The sequence below is a fragment of the Dendropsophus ebraccatus genome, chromosome 5 (assembly GCF_027789765.1).
Source record: "Dendropsophus ebraccatus isolate aDenEbr1 chromosome 5, aDenEbr1.pat, whole genome shotgun sequence".
NCBI classification, from domain to species: domain Eukaryota; kingdom Metazoa; phylum Chordata; class Amphibia; order Anura; family Hylidae; genus Dendropsophus; species Dendropsophus ebraccatus.
The window spans coordinates 43015313-43032689 of NC_091458.1; the positions used below are offsets into that span (position 1 = coordinate 43015313).

Genomic DNA, 17377 nt, shown 5'->3' on the forward strand with positions numbered 1-17377 from the left:
TTTGCTAATACTTCGACATAAAAATACTGCTACATAAAAAATATTATGTAGGTTATATATGTATAAAATAGCAAAACCTTATTTCTAACAAGGAGGTTGACACATGAACTAGTTCATTCTTCTTGTAAGGCTGGATAACTCCTCTATAGGTATTTCATGCATGACTAAGAGATTGGTAAGAACTTGCTGGAAATCTAAGTGGGTTGTAGTCATCACTTTATTTATCCTGAAGGTATGTTGGGGACATGCTGGCCTGGCTGCATCAAGCTACTGCATCTGAGAAAGAGCATCTGGAGTCTCTGTTAAAGTTGGTGAACATCCAAGGTGAGTGGTAGTGGTTATTCATTGTCCTGTATGCTGATGGAGTGGGTTGTTATGATCCTCACCATAGGTGGTGTTGGCTCATTTATAACATATATTTTAGAAGTCGGCTGGAGAAGGGTAGCGTTGGATGCATCGGTATAGTTTTCTCTGTTACATTCTATTGAAGTTACTGAAAAAGCAGTGTACATTTGTGTACACTTTGGGGGAGATTTATCAAACATGGTGTAAAGTGAAACTGGCTCAGTTGCCCCTAGCAACCAGTCAGATTCCACCTTTCATTTTCCAAAGAATCTGTGAGGAAAGAAAAGTGGAATCTGATTGGTTGCTAGGGGCAACTGAGCCAGTTCTACTTTACACCTGTTTTATAAATCTCCCCCTTTATCTCTATCAAAAGTAGTAAAATTAGTTAAAAATGGACTGTGCCTGACATCATCTGTCCGCTGCTGCCAGTGACTTTAGTATAAGGTGTATGGGCACCTTTTAGACTTGTTTACAACCTATTAAAGGAGTTTAAATATAAAATATAAACATTTTCTAATTTCTTTTGCTGTGTAAATCCAATACTTCTCAGAAATCCTCTTCTAGGCCATGTACAGACAGTGTATTCGGACAAGAACGGCTGTTGTTGGCGATAAAAACAACGGCCGTTCTTGTAAAAAAAATAACTGCATAGATGCACTGCATAGAAGTCTATGTGAAAAGCGGCCGCTGTTCACACACTGTTTAGAACAATAGTTGTTGTTCGCTATGACCGCACAAATAATTGACTTTTCACACAATGTATAGCCATTCTGACAGCTGTACGTTGCATAGACTTCAATGGGGATTTGGATTGCAGGCACACCCAAATGTGCCCGCAATCCAAATAATAAAAAAAATAAAAATGATGTTCCTGTGGTCGATATGGCAGTATCGGCCACAGGAACATGTAAAAAACGGCTTTTGCTTGACACTGCCAACAACGACCGTTGTTAATACACTGTGTGAACATTGCCTAAGTCATGATGCACCACAAACTGTTTCTCTCCTCAGCCATGTGCACTCAGTTTGACTGGGCATGCATCTGTTCTTGATAGGAATAAGCTGAGGCATGCAGAGGAATAAGCTGCTGCTGACTCCTGAAAAACAAAAGTATTGGGCATTAAAATTGATGTTGGGGGCAATTCAGTACACACCACGCACATAAGATAGTTCATTGTTCTTACTGAAATCGGTGGGTTTGGCTGATTTGCCCCTTTAGGCTATGTTCACACAACGTATCTTTTCGTAAAAGTACGGCCGTTGTTGCAATCGGCAACAACAGCCATACTTTTTACGAAGAGGTACGTTACATGGTCTTCTATGGGATCCCGGACGGAGCATATACACATAGTATACGCTCCAGCTGGGATCCCTCGTGGTTCCGCAAAGAACTGACATGTCAGTTTTCTGCGGCCGCTATTCAGTGACTAGCGGCCATAGAAAACCATGTCAGTGCACACTATGAAGCGAGCGGCTGTGGCTGCAAGCTTAATAGTGTGCTGTGGGGAGTTCTGGTGTGGGCATGCACGGATGCGCCTGCATCAGATCTCTGCGGCGTGAAAGATCATCTGGCCGGTACTGCAGTACCGCCCGGGAGCATCTTTTCAGAGACCGGCCGCTCCGTGACCCGGCCGGGTTACGGAACGTCCGGTCTCTTACGCCATGTGACCATAGCCTTATGCTGTCCCCAAATAGAAGCATGACCTCCACAATGATGAATCCTGTGCCCTATCTGATATGTGGCCCTTCTAGAGAATCACACTGGACTCTGCATTGACAATCAGAAAAGCTGCACCTCTGTCTGCTTTGGTAGCACAGCCTGCCAGATAATACATCAGTCTGCTGCTGCTTCAGGGTAAAGTGTTTTTTTGCCCCTTTTTGTTGTTCACTTTAATCCACTTGGCCCATTTTATTTCCAGGAGTTGAAGACAATATCCAGGAGGTGGTAGGACACATCACAGAAGGAGTCTGCAGGCCACTGAAGGTAAATGTGTATCAGTAACCCTATTCGCCAGTTGTATTGTGCAATATGTTTTTATACTCCACTCACACATTGGGGGAAATTTATCATCTAAAAAATGAAGCTAATGCAAAAAAACAACAACCTCTGGATTTGCACAGGGAATGATAAATTTCACTGGTCATCCTTCAGGTGGGCCAGTTGTCGCAGAGGATGACCCTGTTTAATAAATGTGATGCATCTGTAGATTTCATAATCTAAGGGCCCTATTCCACCGGACAATTATCGTTCAGACTATTGTTAAATCGTTCGAATCTAAATGATAATCGTTCGTTTGAATAGCAGTTAACGACTAATGACCGAACGAGAAATCGTTGATCGTTCAATAAGACCTGGACCTATTTTTATTGTTGCTCGTTCGCATTGAATAAGACATCGTTAGATCGTTCGCAGTAGTGACGAACGCAATAGCGACGACTAGATGACCACAAGTAACTATTATCTTTCCATGTAAATGGGTGAACGATTTAAGGTCTTTTGTAATTGCGATCTTTTATTGTCTAGTCTACATTTAGACCAGTGACCCCCGGACGAAGGACACGAAACGCGCATCGGGGTGGTGGCGTCCTGGAGAGAGAGGGGATGTGATTCCCTGGTAATACGAGCGGTTCATATATGGGGTGGGAAGGGTCTTTACAATAGATATAGGGGTTGGTCCCCCATGTAACAGTTTTTTGCACTCAGCACTTTATACCCGGTCCTAGTGTTCTTTATTATGAATTGCTCCTGTATAGTTTTGTAATATGTGATATCTCTCCAGGATTGCCACCCTGTTTTTATAGTGTTGATTCATTTTTTTGCATTTCTGTATTTTAACATAATCTGAATAAAATTATTGCTACATTACTAAAAAAAAATTTTTTGTTATATAGTTTGGCTATATTGAGGTAGCATTATAGCTCAGGCCAGTGTCCACTTACTTACACCAATTTAGTGGTCTTTACATAGTAATAGTGTTAATGCTGTTTTTGGCTAATATTTAGACCAGTTGGCCTACTTTACTCCAAAGTTATATGCCACAATTCTCATGTTTCTCACAATCACATGCTCTATCCAATTAGCTAAAGTGACTCCAAGTGAAGCAGTTAAATATAGCTTTATAGGAAAAAAGTCATACAACTCCTAGTGATTTTCTCTGGTTGTGAATTCTTCCACGAGTACCATGTTAGGCTACGTTCACATTAGCGTTTATCCACACCATTCCATTATCCTTTTCCGTTTTAGAGAAAGCGAAACGGAAATTGTCGGATCCATTATAATCCCCGTAGGTCTCAATGATATTTTATTGTGCTCCGTTTGACCAAATACTGCTCCGTTAGCATGCAATCCGTTCAAGTTCCGTTTTTCTGAACGGACGAAAAAATTGTGTTTGCAGTATTTTTTTTTTCCGTTTTCAAAAACTGAACTTAAACGGATCGATGCAATCCGGTTTTTTATAATGATAGTCAATGGTGATGGATCGAAACGGAAGGTTAATCTGTTTGCGTCCGTTGTTCAAGTTTCCGTCCCATTACGTTTTCTAGCTGGAGCATGCACAGAAGGGGAGAGAAGACAGTAAGTTCTTCTGGGAAGGAAGGGGAGGAGCTGAAAAAAAAAAGTGAAAAACGTACACGAACGGAATTACAAACGGATGACAATGGAAGCAAACGGATGGCAGGCTTCCGCTAATTTTACAAAAATAAACGGACACACTAACATTTTTGGCTATCCGTTTGCATCCATTGACATCCGTTAGCAAATCTGTCTTTAGCTATCGGTTTACAAAATATGAACGGATCCGTCAGTTTCATGTAAAAATGCTAGTGTGGCCGAGCCCTTAGGGAAACCAACCCTCTGACCTAGTAACCCTCAGCTTCAGCACTGTCCTGTTCTTAGTTGTAGTGGTGCGTCTGGCACTATGTTCTCCATTTCTATTCCTTGTAAATTACTTCACCTCAGCTTGTGAACACTGGGTTTAAAAGCTACAGTAGCAGGGTGAAAAGGAGACAGGCTCCAGCTTTATGTCACATAAAACTCAATAGTGTGAGTCAGTACGTGCAGGACAATACTCCCAAAGTTGAATATCATCCGTTTGTAAACAGGGGATAAATAGTTAGTTCACACGAATGGGCACGGTTGTTTTGCACTTTGCACATTTCATCACGGACCAGAGGGGACCACAATGAGGTGTGTGTATAAGGGTACAAACCCACTTGCCGGATCCGCAGCAAGTCCTCTCGCTGCGTATTTGCAGCGAGACTCGCTGCGGATCCCGGCCCTATTTCAATGGCAGACAAAATCGCAGCAGGGATGTACATCCCTGCTGCGAGTTTGTCCCCAGCCCGCCCCGTTAACCCCCCGGCCGCCAGAGCATATACTTTACCTGATCCCGGCAAGCCGGAGCTGGGATCAAGTAAAGTATATGCTCGCTCCAGCTGCCCGCCCGCCCGCAGCCCCGGCCGCCTGATCACCCGCTAGACTCGATGCGGATTCGGCAAGTGGGTTTGTACCCTTACAGTGCAAAACGGCCTTTGTGGGCACTGACTTTATTTATCCCGTTAACAAATTGATGGGAACTTATTCAACGTTGGCAGTATTGTCCTGCATGTACTGACTTACACTATTGAGTTTTATGCGAGATAAAGCTACAGCGTGTCTCCATTTCACCCTGTACTGTAGCTCTTATATGAGAGCAGGGTCAGGCTTCATCACACAAGACATGCTACCGAATCACATCACCGCACATAACAGAGTGTGCTCAGGGGAGTGTTATAACTCTGAAGCTGAATGGGTAATAGAGAACTGCCTGTAGGGATCTGAATGGGGATAATGTATTCCTGTAACTTATAGGAAGTCGGCCACAAAGAAGAGACTGACTGTCTGTCCACACATTAGAGCATGTTGTTTTCTGGTAGTCACATGGCCCAGCTGCAGTAACTAAATATGTCTGGATGCAGCCAAGCTGGGGTGATATAGAAGACACTGCAGGAATACTGGTGGTGGGCAAAAACCTGGAATGCTTCTTTATCTCTGCCCAGCTGAGTATTATTAAACCTCTGCGCTTATTTCCCATCACATCAAAATAATGTGGTTTCACTATGAAATGTTTGTGTACCAATTCCTCGAAGATACCAGAAGGTCACATTCTGCCGTTATCATCTTTACTTCTCATCATTTCTATTGTTAAGTCCACAGAGAAAAGCAATAGCACAATCATTTACTCAAGGTTGTGTTTTCATGTGACATTTTTCTGTATGTAAATATAAATGTGGGAATCCTATTTTACATTGCGGCTTACAGAAACCATACCCTTAGGGGTCACACACTCACAGGGATCCAAAAAGGGAGCTGCTTGACAAGGTCACAAGCCTGGAAAGTTGGTTGCCACCAGTTAATTATATACCTAGAGTAGTAGTATAATAGCCTGAGTGTGGAAATCAGTCTATAGTGACTGCTGAAAACAATAGAGATACTTTTATGTTATTAGAGAAGGTAATGTTGACTGTGCTGGGTTGTAAATACTGTTCTCATTCTTATGTGATCTTTATTTTAGGTTCGTATTGAGCAAGTTATCATTGCAGAGCCTGGCGCAGTACTGTTGTATAAAATCTCCAATCTGCTAAAATTTTACCACCACACAATAAGGTGAGTGCGTCTGACACAAACACTCTGGAATATTGCATTACAGGTTATCTAGCCATACAGCATCATATTAGATGTTTTTCGATATTGTCTGTTTTTGTCAGTCCTGAAGGCCTTGTTTACATTCTGTGAGGTTATGGACCCCTTTGTGGAATGTTTTTTTTTTTTTTGTATTTTATGTAACACAAATTATTAGCAATTACATTTAATTAAAGGAGAACTCGAAAATCTAGTGCAAGCGTGGGGGTGCGGGAACAAAATTCTTACCCGCCTCTGTGCCCCTGCATCACCGCTCACGGACCCCGCCAGCCTCCTGCAGCTCTTGTTTCTGCAACATCACAACACAGCCCAGGAATGCCTGCAAAGCCAGTTAGTGACTGGGAAAGGAAACCTCTGCAGTCACTGAGTCGCTGAGTGGGCACCCCCTGCTGGGTTGTAACGACACTGTAGCCCGGAGGGTGCTGCAGGGGGGGGCGGGGGCTGGTAAGTAGGGTTGGGTGATTAATCAAATTAATTTGATTAATTTGCCCTTAATTTTTTTGGGAAACCGATTTTCAAATTCAATAAAAAAAAAACAACAAAAAACGTGCACTGCGCCCTGCCAGAAGCAGCTTGCGATCCAGCAGTCCGCTACACAGCACAACCTCCACCACCCTGGTCGAAGCTCCTTCTTTGGTATGTTCATTTTAGATTGTGGCCCAAAGCCCAGATTGGACAGGGAGAACTAGGCAGCCAAAAAGCATGTCTAGTTCCCGAGTTGCAGGGCCTCAGTGATCCCTGAATGCGGTGGACGGTGCAGTTACTTGCGGCCCCCAGCAGCCGGAGCTGAAGCTGGAAGAGCCTGGGGACGAAGAGCGTATACTGCTACTACTTACTCCCCTCCTTTACTATACCTCTACTACTACACCCCTTAACTACTATACCTACTACTACACTCTTCATTCACTATACCTCTACTACTACTGCTACACCCCTCATCTACTATACTCTGCTACTACACCCTTCATTCACTATAATTCTTCTACTACTATTACTGATACACCCCACATCTACTATACTATACTATTACACCCCTCATTTACTATACTTTACTACACTTTACTACTACACCCCTCATCCAATATACTGTGCACTACTACACCCTACCTATATTGGAGCATAGAGTGAAACATATTTGGAATAACTGCTTATATGGGGGCCCACTTACTATGTGAAGCAATATAATCACTTCCTAAAACAACATTAAGATAGTATCGGAGGCTGCAAGGAGAAAAATATTCTTTTTATTTAGCGAAAAAGAAAAGCTCGAAATTTAAATCGAGAGCCATCCATAATCTTAAAAATGTTTTGGTTTTATAGAGAGTCTACTATAGACTTTTTATGTACCCAAACCCCCCCTGCCTACCCTTTATTTTTCACCACATCAAATGTTAAAGTGCATACAATTTGGAAAAAAATGGCAAAGCAATAATAAAGTCTCGCTATGTATGTCAGGGCGGTTTACAATCCCAACATGTGATTAGTAAAGTTAATGAAGATTTTTCTTTCTATGTCTTTGCTTTTGGGGTATTGTTATGTTTACTCTTACAGAACAACGTACTTTGTGGGTAGGAGACCAGAGATACAATAGACTGACTGGTTACAATAGGCACACAGCAATTTAGTGTGTGGTTGCATAATGCAGACACGTTTACATTGATATTTGTAATAATTGCAATACTAACATATTGAGCTGCTCAGTGGAACACTGGAAGATTTCTAATAAAGACATAACAAACAGTAAGAAATAAATGATAAATAATAGATGGCAATTCTCCATGTGTTAGGTGTAAAAATATAATGGCATAAGAGGAGCTGTTTTTACAACCAAACCAAGTGCCATGACTGCTAGAAACAGACTAGACAAATAGTGTTCAATATTAGCTTTGGCATATGAGTAGTATGACGGCAGTGATCATTAGACCTGTAGTCAGATCAAGACTTGTATCTGTAATATGTATATTCCAATATATTCTCACAATTGCCGCTGGCACACTTTTTATTTTCTAGAAGGGCTTAGTTTATAGAATGTATCTTTATAGAACATTATAGAATTTAGCATCTGTTCTTTCCTTTTAGTGCTATCGTGGGCACAAGTGGGTCTGCACTACTGACTACAATAGAAGAAATGCACTTAATAAGTAAAAAGATATTCTTCAACAGTCTGACTTTACATGCAAGTAAACTGCTGGACAAGGTAGGTAACTTAGACCCTGAGACCTATATGTTAAAGGGGTTTTCCGATTTAAAAATACTTATTTCCTGCGGATAGGGAACAAGTAAAAGATCGGGAGGATCGTCCAATCTTTGTGCCCCGCAGGGATCTCTGTTTCGGCGACCTAGTTCTTTTGTTATGAATCGACTCTTACTGATGGTTCCATAGAGAATAAATGGAGCCGCGAGTCGCGCGCCGACCCCCGTCTCCACACAAATCAAAGGAGCCGGGTTAGAGAGATGGGAAGGAGGTGGGACAAGTATCAAAAGTATTTTTAAAACCCCTTTAAACATTTTTGAAGAATTTTTATTTTTTTTCACCATTACCATGTATTTTATTTTTAATTCTGGAATCCTGCAATTTGACCATGAAATTGGGGGTTGAAGCCAGGTAGCTGAATTTATTTGCCCAAAGCACAGGAATGACCCTGTTATTTTTTCATGTAATTTCTACATATACTGTGCCCCTCAGTCTGGTATAGACCGGGTCGTGAAATTGAAGCCTTACTGATCTACAAAATCAAGGGAAATAGCAGTATATGTGCATTCCCATAATTAGTGTACTTTAGAAATTTGTCTAACTTTGTTTATGAAATAACATATTAAAAATAGATTTTGGCCAGAGTTCTCCTTTAACACTGTTAACTCTGTTGGTGGCCATATTGCTTGTCAATCAGCTTTCCAAACATAGAGAAACATTTTATTATTAGTAATGCCCACATTATATACCCTTTTTGCAATAAACCTGCCGATATATAGAAATAAACATGAATGTATATGTAATAATACACAGCTACATAAGGAAGAGGAATGTGCTGTTTTTCATTTTAGTTTATTCCTATTCAGTCAGTGGCTGAGATATATCAAGATCGTACATGACACAAAGTGAGCTTCTCGCCAGATTATTATTGGTATTGATTGTGCTTTGAACAAGCTGTTCCCGGTCTCGGATTTGCCGTGTTCAGGGGTATTTTTACTTTCATTTAAACCTGAAGTAGGATGATGTTTTCACCTTGACATTGCACAATGCTCATGCTTGGTAAAGCTTCTCGCTTTCTGTTTTGCCTTTCCACTTGGCTGTATAAAAGACTGCTGTAAGTGATCAGGAATTAAAGGCCTTCATTTCATTAATGGGTATACAAATATAGACTCTCTGGCGACAGCTGTTTGTGGCCAGTACATTGGGGAGGAGGGGGAAAAATTCTCATCATAAAATGGCAAAATTAGTTTTAGTTGCTATTGGAAAAAAAAAAAAAGGTGGTAAACAATGATGACTTTAGGGTTTAATATGACTCTACAAACACCCTTAAATCTTAAAGTGTGCAGTGGCGTAACATCCAAAATCCTACTAATCAGAATAAACAATAAAAAGTGGGATCTCTTATAAGTTAAAATATATAACTTTTCATTTAAAATTATGTTCCTGTTTTGTCCCCACATTTTATAGCAGGCCATTAATTAAAGGTGTACTCCAGAGGAAAAAATGTTTTGAAATCAACTGGTGTCAGAAACTTTTATATAGATTTTTTGATTACTTCTATTAAAAAAATATCATGTCTTCCAGCTGCTGTATGCCCTGCAGGAAGTGATATATTGTTTTCAGTCTGACATAGTGCTCTCTGCTGCCACCTCTGTCGGTGACAGAAGCTGTCCAGTTCAGGAGAGGTTTAATAGAGCGGGAGGGGATTTGCGACTGCTCTGGACAGTTCCTGACACAGAGGTGGCACCAGAGAGCACTGTGTCAGAAGATTTTCGGCAGAGAAAGACTACTGAGTCCATCTAGTCTACACCACTTCCTGTAGGACATACAGCAGCTGATAAGTGCTGAAAGGCTTACTTTTTTAAACAGAATAATTTACAAATCTGTATAACTTTCTGACATCAATTGATTTAAACATTTTTAAATCAAGTGTCTACTATAACGGATATCATGGACAGACTACCAAAGTGTAACTTGTGCACAGATTTAGAGTACTAGGGAAAAGAATGCAGTAGCATATTGTAAATTTTCCAAATTTATTATATAATTCTAAGCCCTGTAATAAAAGGTAAAAGGGTCAACCCTAAACCACAGGAACCTGATCCCTTCCTAGGTAGCCCTAGAAGTAGGATATCAGTCAGAAAAAAAGTGAGTCTCCCAATTTTGTTCATCAGGGAGACTTTTACAGTGGTCAAAAGGCAACTTTTTTCTGGGATCTTTGACCTTCTATGGTGAGAAATCCCCACTTACCAGTTAGATAGTGGATAGTGGCCAATGGCTAATATTCCAGCCTATTTGTTTGTCATAGCACACAAGTCTGCCCCACACACAATTCATTATATAGGGGACTTACCACAAGGCAGTTCTTTACAGCACCGTCATTCCCCATTCCTGAATTTTATGAATTTGATCTGTGCTATGCGTGACGCCAAGAAAAATGATCATGTCCCTTTGGTGGTATTATGGTAATATGCTGAGGGATTGTGTTGCTGGGTGGTATAGTGCAACCTTAGGGCTCACCTTCTGAAACCTTCCTATCACGGTGGGGTCTGAGGGTGCTGGGGCCCTTGTTTTCTTTAGCATACACGCAGGGACATATAATTTTTAATAAAAGTCTTCACACGATAGCGGTGAAAGTATATCAAGACTTTACTTGAAGGATAACTATATACAATCCAACACAGGGGCATCTGATGATGGCAAACTGTTGGCTTGATCAGTCCTTTGCTTCAGGGGGAGGGCTACTTTGGTTAGTATAGCTTAGACTTGGTGGATAAGATTTCAAAGAGACAGACCTGTTCCAGAGACTTTATAGCTTTCCGCATTTATAAGGTACGTGTGAATAGGTACTTGAAGTTACTGAAGAGACTTGACGCTGTCGACGCTCACTATCATGTAGGAGGAAGACGCATGGACACACTGTCTTGGAAGCCAGGAAGATGTGGACGGTGAGCGGGAGACTCTCTATCACTTCACCAATCCGACAGCAGGCACTAATAAATACAGAGGATGTCCTGCTGAGACTTTGAAGACACGTATTAGTCTTTATGGCTGACTGGAAACAGGTTAGGGGGTTGAAGATGGAGTCTGACAGGATTACTGAGGTGACGTAGGGAGGTTAGATGTGACTCTGGCAATGCCAGACTACCAACTGAAAAGACTGCACAGCCTTTCTGGGTAAAAGGTGGGCGGAGCTAGCTTTCCCCTGGCCAGTCACTAGAGTGTGATAGGTTGCAGGGGAGGAGCACTGATCAAGCTCAACACTTGTATTAGCAACTAATACATAACAACATATTAAATAAATACATAGCAGAAAACAATACCACTACAAGAGAGCTAAGGAAGAGCAGCAAATACATAGGCCCTAATACAGACTGTCTAAGGTTGCCAATAGCAACAATACATTTCCAGACGCCTGACAATAAATACCGTTCTGGGCCATTACATATGGACTCCATAATAATCAGTTTCATCAGTTTGCTCAATGGCTGTTAAGCATCGACCTACCTCTATCTCCTATGTTTGAACACCTTAACCCTTTCCCACACGAGGACTTAACTGTACGTCCTCGCACGGGTGCGGGCGTTCAGAGTGGGGCCGCGCGGCGACCCCGCTCTGAACCGCGGCGGTCCCGGATGCCGATTGTAGCCCGGGACCGCCGGTATTAGCGGGCACGGTCCGATCGCCGTGCCCGCTAATACAGTAATCAGATGCAGCTGTCAAACGTGACAGCTGCATCCGATTACCGGATACAGCCTTTCCCTGGTGTCTAGTGGCGGAGATCGCTCCTCCGGGACGTTGTCCCGGAGGAGCGATCTCCCTGTCTGATGCCGGCCGGGGACTCGTCCAAGATGGCGCCGTCCCCGACTCGGCACTCGTTTGTTTCCGGCTGCAGCAGCCGAAAACAAACGAGTGCCGATCTCATTGATCTTTGCTGTATATCTATACAGCAAAGATCTCAATGAGAGATCAAAGTATATATACTAGAAGTCCCCTAGGGGTGCTTCTGGTATATGTGTAAAAAAAAAAAAAAAAGTGTTGTTATAAGTAAAAATCCCCCTCCCCTATTAAAAGTCTGAATCACCCCCCTTTTCCCAGGTTATAAATAAAAGTAAACAAATAAATAAACATGTTTGGTATCACCGTGTGCGTAATCGCCCGAACTATTAATTAATCACATTCCTGATCTCGTACGGTAAACGGCGTCAGCGCAAAAAATCCCAAAGTGCAAAATTGCGCATTTTTGGTCGCATCAAATCCAGAAAAAATGTAATAAAAAGCAATCAAAAAGTCGTATATGCGCAATCAAGGTACCGATAGAAAGTAAACATCATGGCACAAAAAATGACACCTCATACAGCCCCATAGACCAAAGGATAAAAGCGATATAAGCCTGGGAATGGAGTGATTTTAAGGAACGTATATTTGTTAACAATGGTTTGAATTTTTTACAGGCCATCAGATACAATATAAGTTATACATGTTATATCGTTTTAATCGTAACGACTTGAGGAACATGCATAACAAGTCAGTTTTACCCCAGGGCGAATGGCGTAAAAACACATTCCCCCCAAATAAAAGAAATGCGTTTTGTTTTTTTTTCAATTTCACCACACTTAGAATTTTTTTCTGGTTTTGTAGTATACTTTATGCAAAAATTCAGCCTGTCATTGCAAAGTACAATTAGTGACGCAAAAAATAAGGGCTCATGTGGGTCTGTAGGTGTAAAAATGCAAGTACTATGGCCTTTTAAGCAAAAGGAGGAAAAAACGAAAATTAGCCTGGTCCTGAAGGGGTTAAAGGGTTTGGCCCAGATTTATCAAAGTGTGTAGAAAGAAAATGGGTGTAAAGTACCCATCGTAACCAATCATAGCTTAGCTTAGAGTTGTCATTGGTTGCTGTGAGCAGTTTACACCATTTTCAGTTTTACACAATTTGATAAATCTGAGCACTTTTAATAGGCAATAAAAAAAATGGTTTACATAAAAAATATTTAATACAGTTGCCGATGACAGTTCAGGTTCCGTTGTAAATGTTCTTAGCGCATATGAGTTCTGTGCAAGAGCGTTATTGAGAGGCATAGGGCTCGTGCACAGAACTTACAGACACTTGGGATGTTTCCATGGCAACCTGAACTTCCATCAGCATCTGCAAAGCGGTTATGTAATGAAGCAAAGAAGGTAAAACCAGATGTGTACCACATTTATACACAATATGTAAAGGAGAATAAATGTGCTGTTTTTGGCAAAGTAACTTCCATCGTTGTACTGCTTTTCTCTCCCATGGATCTATTCACTTCCTGGTTTCCTATCTGAACTGTGAACCTGCTGTTGCCATGCAACAGTGTAGACTGTTCCCCTTAATCCCCTTGTTTGCTTGTGAAGTGAAAACCAACATCCAATACTAATGGGACAGATCGGGAGGCTGCAAGTGTGCTACACATGAGTGACCCAACCTAGTGGATGCCCAATGGGCCATAACCAAGGGCAACAGGTTATCAAAAGCAAGCAGCACACAAGGGATTAGTAAGTCTATAGCTTTCCACTGATACATTTTAAGAAATGCTTGCACATTAGAAATCTGTTTGTAACATAACACATCAGTATAGACCTAGTTTTCGTCATAACCCAACCCCTTTAAAGGGGTTATCCAGCGCTACAAAAACATGGCCACTTTTCCCCCTACTGTTGTCTCCAGTTCAGGTGTGGTTTGCAATTAAGCTCCATTTACTTCAGTGGAACTGAGTTTAGAAACCCCACCCAAACTGGAGACAAGAGAGTGGGAAAAGTGGCCATGTTTTTGTAGCGCTGAATAACCCCTTTAAATTTAATGTACTGAACCGTCACAGGTAAACTTTAAAGGAGAAGCCTGGCTTTTCGAAAAAAATATTCATCCGGCAGGGCAGGGGTGGGAGGATAACGTAACAAACAATCATGACTCACCTCTCCCCGTGCCATAGCATTGATGGATTGCCGCTCAGGGATCTCCTGCACAGCCAACGTCATGACCTGGTTCATGAACTGCACGCTTAGATAGTCAGTGACTGGGATGGGACATTGCTGCAGTCACTGATTGGCTGAGCATGTAATCCAGCAGCCAGGACGGGCATTTTTCCTCAAACCCTCATCAATAATCAAGGGAAAATGGTTCGATGAGTGAGGTAATGATTGTTTATGTTCTCCCCTGCCAGCTTTAAAAAGTTTTCGAATCACCAGACTTCTCCTTTAACTCTTTAAGGCTGGGTTCACACTATGTATATTTGAGGCTGTATTTGGTCCTCATGTCAGGTCCTCATAGCAACCAAAACCAGGAGTGGATTGAAAACAAAGAAAGGCTCTGTCCACACAATGTTGAAATTGAGTGGATGGCCTTCATATAACGGTAAATAACTGCCATTATTTCAATATAACAGCCGTTGTTCTAAAATAACAGCAAATATTTGCCATTAAATGACGGCCATCCACTCAATTTCAACATTGTGTGAACAGATCCTTTGTGTTTTCAATCCACTCCTTGTTTTGGTTTCTATACAGCCTCAAACATACAGCCTCAAATATACGTAGTGTGAACCCAGCCTAAAGCAGTGCTTCTCAAACTTTTTCTATTGGAGCCTCACCCAACAGACCAAGGCAATGCCTGGGCCTCACCAGACTGACCAAGAGGGTTCCTGGGCCTCACCATCTATGGTGAAAGTCCATTTAAAAGATGAAAATAATGCCGGACTACCTTTCACCCGTCTCCCAAGCTCTATATACTAATAAAGCAAGTACAAAATAAATTAATAATGTTGTTAAAATGGAGATTTCTGCAAACAGCAAAAGGATCGTGCAGATTATAGTTACTTTTGTGAAAACTGTCTCCCCAGCTGGGCCTCACCAACAACTAGGGGGTGCCTCACTGGTGAGGCCCGCCTCACAGTTTGAGGAGCACTGCTTTAACCCCTTAGCGACCCATGACGTATCTGATACGTCATGGTGCCGCAGGGGGTGTTCAGAGCGGGGTCCCGCCGGGACCCCGCTCTGAACGGCACCGATCCCGGCTGCAATCTGCAGCCGGGCAGTGCCTCTATTAGCCGGCGCGGGTCCCGTTGCCGCGCCGGCTAATTAAGCACTTCAATGCAGCTGTCAAACCTGACAGCTGCATTGAAGTGCTTTCCTCCGTGCATCCCTGGTGTCTAGTGGCACGAATCTCCCCCCCGCGATGCGATCGCGGGGGGGAGATCCGTTCTTCTGCCCGTGCCGGGCCTCAGCGTCGGAATGACGCTGGTCCCGGCTCGGCAATAGATTGCTGTGGCCTGCAGCAGGCCATAGCAATCTATGACCGATCTAATGGATCTTTGCTGTGTATATACACAGCATTGATCTCTATGAGAGATCAGTGCTATGTATATACAAGCCCCCCAGGGGGGCTTCTAGTGTATGTAAAAAAAAAAGTATAAAAGTGTTTTTATTAATAAAAAATCCCCTCCCCTAATAAAAGTCCAAATCACCCCCCTTTTCCCATTTTATAAATATAAATTAATAAATAAATTAATAAACATATTTAGTATCACCGCACACGTAATCGCCCGAACTATTAATTAATCACATTCCTGATCTCGCACGGTAAACGTCGTCAGCGCAAAAAAATCCCAAAGTGCAAAATTGCGCATTTTTGGTCGCATCAAATCCAGAAAAAATGTAATAAAAAGCGATCAAAAAGTCGTATATGCGCAATCAAGGTACCGGTAGAAAGAACGCATCATGGCGCAAAAACTGACACCTCACACAGCCCCATAGACCAAAGGATAAAAGCGCTATAAGCCTGGGAATGGAGCGATTTTAAGTGACATATATTTGTTAACAATGGTTTGAATTTTTTACAGGCCATCAGATACAATATAAGTTATACATGTTATATATCGTTGTAATCGTAACGACTTGAGGAACATGCATAACAAGTCAGTTTTACCATAGGGCGAACGGCGTAAATGCAAAACTCCCCGAAATCAAAACAAATTAGTTTTTTTTTCAATTTGACAGCGCAAATGATTTCTTTCCGGTTTCACAACATATTTTATGGAAAAATTATGCCTGTAATTGCAAAGTACAATTGGTTTCGCAAAAAATAAGCACTCATATAAGTCTCTAGGTGAAAAAATGCAAGCGCTATGGACTTTTAAACATAAAATGGAAAAAGCAAAAGCGCAAAAACGAAAATTGGCTTTGACCTTAAGGGGTTAAAGGAGAAATCCGGCCAAAATTAATTTTTGATATGTTGTTACTTATATTGAATGAATACATTTATGCAATACTTTGGGGAGCAAGTACCCTTGCTCCCCAAAGTATTCCATAGATGTATTCATTCAATAAAGCACTGTACACTACACTACACTACTTTACATAGACATCTATAGACACAATAAAGTCCCATAGACTTCTATATATAGGTGGCCCTCTGCTGGACACTCCATAGGAATTACACCCTGGGTCGTGACGTCACTGGATCTGAGAGAATTCTAACACTTCCTGATCTACTAAATTAAGGGAAATAGCCATATATGTGCATTTCCCATAATTAATGTACATTAGAAATTTGTATAACTTTTCATAAGTAACAATATATAAAAAATTTATTTTGGCCGGACTTCTCCTTTAAAGGGACTGTGTCAGTATCATAGTTATAAAATCATGTTTTCCTTCCAAGTTCAAGTGCCACAAAGGCACCATTTTCAGCATTTAAATACCGGTAACTGCTATTTGGCCTTGTCTGCATTTCTAAGCATGATATAGAGCTGAAAAATTCTTTACATTTTATCTGAACCTTGATGTGCACACACACACACACACACACACACACATATATATATATATATATATATATATATATATATATTATATATATTATATATATATATATATATATATATATATATATATATATATATATATATAATATATATTATAATATATATATATATATATATATATATATATATATATATAATATATATTATAATATATATATATATATATATATATTATATATATATATATATATATATATATATATATATATATATATATATATATATATAATACCCACCTCATTACTACATGGTGAGAAAGTGATAGATCGCTGGGATATAGCTTTGTTAATTCAGATTCTTTTGTAATTTC

General features: G+C 41.0%; 1 protein-coding gene across 1 annotated transcript in view; it reads left to right on the forward strand.

Moving 5' to 3' along the window:
- COG6 (component of oligomeric golgi complex 6) overlaps positions 1-17377 on the forward strand; it is an 85871-nt gene that overhangs the window by 47394 nt on the left and 21100 nt on the right. The window contains exons 10-13 of the mRNA XM_069969953.1: positions 233-324; positions 2265-2329; positions 5898-5989; positions 8105-8222. Coding sequence (XP_069826054.1) covers positions 233-324; positions 2265-2329; positions 5898-5989; positions 8105-8222 — 367 coding nt within the window. The remainder of the gene's footprint in view (positions 1-232; positions 325-2264; positions 2330-5897; positions 5990-8104; positions 8223-17377) is intronic.